The sequence below is a fragment of the Fundulus heteroclitus genome, chromosome 22, assembly GCF_011125445.2.
Source record: "Fundulus heteroclitus isolate FHET01 chromosome 22, MU-UCD_Fhet_4.1, whole genome shotgun sequence".
Lineage (NCBI taxonomy): Eukaryota > Metazoa > Chordata > Actinopteri > Cyprinodontiformes > Fundulidae > Fundulus > Fundulus heteroclitus.
The window spans coordinates 8,375,616-8,381,775 of record NC_046382.1 but is presented as its reverse complement, the minus strand read 5'-3'; the positions used below and the strand labels follow the sequence as shown (position 1 = coordinate 8,381,775).

At 41.4% G+C, this 6,160-nt stretch overlaps 1 protein-coding gene across 1 annotated transcript; it reads left to right on the top strand.

Moving 5' to 3' along the window:
- The first annotated feature begins 4,052 nt into the window (after positions 1–4,052).
- LOC105920113 (E3 ubiquitin/ISG15 ligase TRIM25) lies at positions 4,053–6,160 on the top strand. The gene has a single exon (XM_021312352.2). It carries the CDS (start codon positions 4,059–4,061, stop codon positions 5,706–5,708), a length of 1,650 nt encoding a protein of 549 aa, XP_021168027.2. The 5' UTR covers positions 4,053–4,058; the 3' UTR covers positions 5,709–6,160.

Genomic DNA, 6,160 nt, shown 5'->3' with positions numbered 1-6,160 from the left:
GTAGACTCTTTTTCCAGATTAGGTAGGATTCTTCTAGATGTGTAGTGCGCCATTTTCTCTCCAATTTCCTAATGTTGTGTTTGAAAGAATGCAGCTCTAAATTAAACCAGGGAGCCAGCTTCCTGTGATTAATCACCTTCTTTTTCAAGGGGGCTACATTGTCTAATTCAAAACACAACGAGAAAGCTATACCGTCCACAAAGGCATCAATTTGTAAATGGGAAGAAACAACATTGCTGCCATCTGCTGGGCATTTCTGTGATACTGAGGGAATTAAAAAGACTCTTTAAAATTTGATAGAGCATTTTCTGATAAAGATTTACTATGATGAAACCTTCTTTTGGGGGTGGAGAACTCAGTTAAATTGAATTTAAAAGTTATTAAAAGATGGTCAGATAGGACAGGGTTGTGAGGACATACTACTAATTCTTTGCAATCAATGGCAAGTAAAAACTCATCTTCAGAACCAATCTTAGCCCAAAGTGGTGATCCGCACCGCGTGATCTACTTTCAGTAGTTATCCCTGGTTCTTGCAACTGTAAACTGCAGAAAATACAGGCAAAGTTGCTCTCTCTGCCAGACTAGAGTAGGAGAAACCCATCCAACTTGGCATCTCTAGCACGTAATGAGACATCTACAGTACGTATATAATGTCTATGATTCTACCACTCGTGCTGCCTCTTATCCAGACTCTGGAGAAACAGGATGGAGTACGTCCAACTGATTACGTTAAATCTCCTTAGCCCCTTTTACACAGTCCCTACCCTATTTCTCACCACCGGACTCCACTCTATTCTACTCCTGTTGGTATGAATAAATAAAAATAAAGCACATCTTATTTTTGCTTGTTGGGGGTGTGACAGAACCGAGGGGAGACAAAACTGTGATATGTGCTTTGAAATTTTACCTTATTCAGATAACTTTAGAGCTTACAGTCTGGTCTTTTACACTCTGCAGCAGAAATGCACAGGATCACAAAGGCTGGAAACAGCAACTAGAGTAAATATAATGCAATTAAATTGAATTGAATTGCTTTATTTTTCCCTGGGGGGGGGGGGGGGGGGGGGGAATTGCATTTCAGAACAATGCATCAAGAATGACAAACATGGCAAGACAGGTGACTGAGGCATCAGCCACAAGGGGCTGCCTTTTCACGGAGTAGAGAAAACAATACATTAGGATAGTTGAGGGAAAGGAGATGCATTTCTCTTCCACAAGTATTACACAGTATGAGAATGCCAAAAAACACCACAGTGTAAACAAGCAACATAAAGCCTAACACATGTGGGTGGGTGATGAATTCTTGGGAGAAGGGGGTGTGTGCACAATGGAGGCGGTGAGTTAGAGGGGGATGTATTTATAGCCATGTTTGTGTGTGTGTGTGTGTGTGTGTGTGTGTCAGTGAGAGCCCGTGACTGTCCAGTAGTCCCCCTCCAGCCATTAGTCATTAATAGTGTGTTTATCAGCCAGTTCAGTAGAGCTCTGTTACAGGTCACAGGTGTCATGGAAGAGTGAGTAGTGAGGGCAGAGCATCTTGTTTTCATAACATCCTTGAGAGTTTTAGATTACCAGCCTTCAAGGCGTGATAGCAGGATAAATATTGAACTATGGAGGACCAAAAGTGGCATGTAGACACAAGTACATAAGTAATTAAATAAATGTTTACATATGCAATAATCTATCAAAGATGGGAAATGCATACATTTAATAAATATACATGTTTGATTGTTTTAATATATAAAATACAAAAGTGTGGAAATTATTAAAATCAAATTTATATGTACGCCTAAAGTATTTAAACAGAATTACTGTATTACTTCAAGAAAAGTAATAGTAATTATTTAGTTACATTTTAATCCTGTATGTGCACATCAATAAATTACTGCGTTGTAAAACCTGGTAGCAGGTTAACCAATCAAATGTTAGGGTCAGTTTGACCAGTCACAGGAACAGTATTAAATCACATACAGCTCGACAGGAAACAATTGACTGTCAGAGAGAGAAGTTTAATAAGGTCACTGTGGTCGTTGTCCAGCATGGGGGCAGCTGTGAGAGACAGGATCAACATTAGCCCAACCCACTGGCTAACACTCTCTCAAACTTTTTAGAGATATTTCAGACCAAACTAGGGATACATGCTGGAGTTGCTCGACCAGTGTGTTGTAAACAAATTGCAACACGTTATTGAAGTTATTTCTGCACTTTACAGCAAAAATATTGACTTTGGAGTCAATTTTCAACCAGGAAGATGTTGTCTTATCTTGCTCAGTGTGAAGCAGCCAATCATGCGTCAGGGACTCCCTAAGCCCACCCACAGAGTTTGATGGGTGAAGGGGACAGTTTAAATTATTTAATGATGAGTCTGCTGCGTGACGCAATGAAATAAATAAAGTAAAATAATGATATGTATAGTCAAAAGAATTTCTTTAACAAACTAATTTTATTTAATGTCATAATTTAATTGACATTTAAATGTTTAATGGCACATTTAAATATTTATTTTTCCATTTAATAATTTAACAGTAGGCTACATAACATTTTTAATGATGTATTAAATAAATAAGTTGTACATTTAGTTATTCAATGGAACCTTTAATAGTAAATTTATTTATGTCAAACATTTCATTATTTCTTTTTACATTTCATGGTACGTTTATTTATTTCTGTTGGGATTTTGTCATGGATGAACCTGGATACAGCACGCACACACAGAGCTGAGTTTAAGAGAGTTTATTGAAAGAAGTGAATGATGATGGCAAGTGGAACCAGAGTTTGTTACCAGGCAGAGATGAAGGATACAGGAGCTGACTGGCAGGTGAGAGAGTACACTGCTTCTCATAGACGGGTAGCAGAGTCCACAGCTTCACAGAGACAGGTAGCAGAGTCCAAAGCTTCACAGAGATGACTAGCAGTGTCCAGAGCTTCTCAGAGATGACTAGCAGTGTCCACAGCTTCTCAGAGACGGCTAGCAGAGTCCACAGCTTTCTCAGAGACAGCTAGCAGAGTCAACAGCTTTCTCAGAGACGGCTAGCAGAGTCAACAGCTTTCTCAGAGACGGCTAGCAGAGTCAACAGCTTTCTCAGAGACGGCTAGCAGAGTCAACAGCTTTCTCAGAGACGGCTAGCAGAGTCAACAGCTTTCTCAGAGACGGCTAGCAGAGTCAACAGCTTTCTCAGAGACGGCTAGCAGAGTCAACAGCTTTCTCAGAGACGGCTAGCAGAGTCAACAGCTTTCTCAGAGACAGCTAGCAGAGTCAACAGCTTCTCAGAGACGGCTAGCAGGACTAACCTTGAGGAGGAGCAGAGGTGGACGATGGACCAGCAAGGAAATGAGAATGGAGGGAGACTTAAATAGGGGAACTAACAGGTGAAAAGAGTCTGACTGATTGATTGGTAAATAGCTAACAGGTGCGACTGACTGCAGAGGGAGTGAAGAGAAGGCTGAGTGAGAAGGGATGATGAAACTGAATACTAACAATAAATAAAGTCAAAAACATAACTAAAAACCCAAACGAGGAAGAAAAGTGAAAACCAATTGAAAACAGAAGCCAAACCAAAACTAAACCATGACAATTTAATGATATTTTCATTAATTGAATATTGTCCCCCTTAACCCTCGATACCCCATATAGGCCAACTTAAATCATTTCTGAGTTGTTTTATCATCAGACTTCTCACCCCAATGATCTCATGTTGTACGCAAATGTTCAGGTGCAGTTGTGATTTATAAAGGAAAACTTGTGCGTGTGCACAGATTCATAAATCAAGATTAGTATTGCCGTAAGCCATTTTCGGCCTTTGGGCATACGCAAACTTTTATTATAGATTATATATGGGGCCCCTGCTCCTTATTTTGCAGGCTGTAAAAACTTGATAACCCTCCCTCTTCTTACTGCTCTCAGACACAGCTTGAAGCTGGGTGGAGCCAACATCTGCCAAAGATAAAAGCTGATTGGCTGCAGCCTCTCTGCACTGACACGTCTTTCGTAAATCAGAGCCAAAACCTGTTTCTGCTTTCAGGAAGTGAAACTCACATAATCACTGTGACTGAGAGGAGAAATGGAGCAGAATCAGCTGGACCGAGAAACCTTCTCCTGTTCGATCTGTCTGAGTCTATTGAAGGATCCAGTGACTACTTCCTGTGGACACAGCTACTGTATTAAGTGTATTAAAGCACACTGGGATGGAGAGGATCAGAGAGGAATCCACAGCTGCCATCAGTGCAAGGAGACATTCATACTGAGGCCTGCTCTGAAGAAAAACACCATGTTAGCAGCTTTAGTGGAGCAGCTGAAGAAGACTGGACTCCAAGCTGCGCCTGCTGATCTCTGGTATGCTGAACCTGAAGATGTGGCCTGTGATGTCTGCAGTGGAAGAAAACTGAAAGCCATCAAGTCCTGTTTAGCCTGTCCGGCCTCTTACTGTGAGGAGCACCTTCAGCCTCATTATGATTCAGCTCCTTTAAAGAAACACAAGCTGGTGGAGCCCTCCAGGAACCTCCAGGAGAACATCTGCTCTCATCATGATGAGGTGATGAAGATGTTCTGTTGTACTGATCAGAAGTGTATTTGTTATCTCTGCTCTGAAGATGAACATAAAGGCCACAACACAGTCCCAGCTGCAGCAGAAAGGACTAAGAGGCAGAGAGAGCTGGAGGTGAGACAAGAAAACATCCAGCAGAGAATCCAGGACAGAGAGAAAGATGTGAAGCTGCTTCAACAGGAGCTGGAGGCCATCAACCGCTCTGCTGTTAAAACAGTGGAGGACAGTGAGAAGGTCTTCAGGGAGCTAATCCGTCTCATCCAGAAAAGAAGATCTGAGGTGAAGCAGCAGATCAGATCCCAGCAGGAAACTGAAGGGAGTCGAGTCAAAGAGCTTCAGGAGAAGCTGGAGCAGGAGATCACTGAGCTGAAGAGGAAAGACGCTGAGCTGAAGCAGCTCTCAGACACAGAGGATCACAACCAGTTTCTCCACAACTACCCCTCACTGTCAGCACTCGGTGAGTCTACCCACTCATCCAGCATCAAGACCCGTCCTCTGAGCTACTTTGAGGATGTGGCAGCAGCTGTGATGGAGCTCAGAGATCAACTACAGGACATCCTGAGAGACGCATGGACAAACATCTCAGTGAGACACACTGAGGTGGATGTTTTACTGTCAGAACCAGAACCAAAGACTGGAGCAGGATTTTTAAAATATTCATGTGAAATCACACTGGATCCAAACACAGCAAACAGTTATCTGGCACTATCAGAGGGGAACAAGAAAGTGACAAAGATGAAACGACCTCAGTCTTATTCCAGTCACCCAGATAGATTCACTGATTGTCTCCAGGTTCTGGGTAGAGAGAGTCTGACTGAACGTTGTTACTGGGAGGTGGAGTGGAGAGGGGAAATTTTTGTAGCAGTCACATACCAGAATATCAGCAGATTAGGAAGTGCAGATGAATGTAGATTTGGATATAATAACAAATCTTGGACATTAGATTGTTTCCAAAATAGATTTGGTCACAACAATATCTGGACCTCCATCTCAGACCCAGTTTCATCCAGAGTAGGAGTGTACCTGGATCCCAGAGCAGGTATTCTGTCCTTCTACAGCATCTCTAAAACCATGACTCTCCTCCACAGAGTCCAGACCACCTTCACTCAGCCGCTACACGCTGGACTTTGGGTTCTTGGTTCTGCTGAGTTTTGTAAACCGAAATAGAAGGTTCAGTTTGTTTAATTCAGATTTTTAAATCTCCGGCAGTTTTTTTCTTGATTATTGTTGCTTTACGTCTAAACTGCACAAAAATCAATAGTCAGAGATTGTTAGAACCTTTTCCTCATATATGTTCTTGTTCTGTTGAATTTGTTAATTTTTCAATATTTTTGTCTAAGCAGTCGATCAGCACCAGAATAGTTGCTTTTCCCTACTTACTGTTTATAGCAGCGGACTTTGAACTCATAAAATGTCAAATAATGGATAACTGGTACCAGTTTGTTGGCCGGGTTCTGGTTTGGATTCAGGTATCAATTAATGTATCAATAATCTTTATATTTATTGCTTAGTGTGGGGTCTTGTCAACACTGATTGCATGTTTTCAATTTAAAAACTGTATCTTTCTGTGCTTTTCAGTTTAATGTGATTGTTCTGCAATAAAAGTAAATTAATTTTAA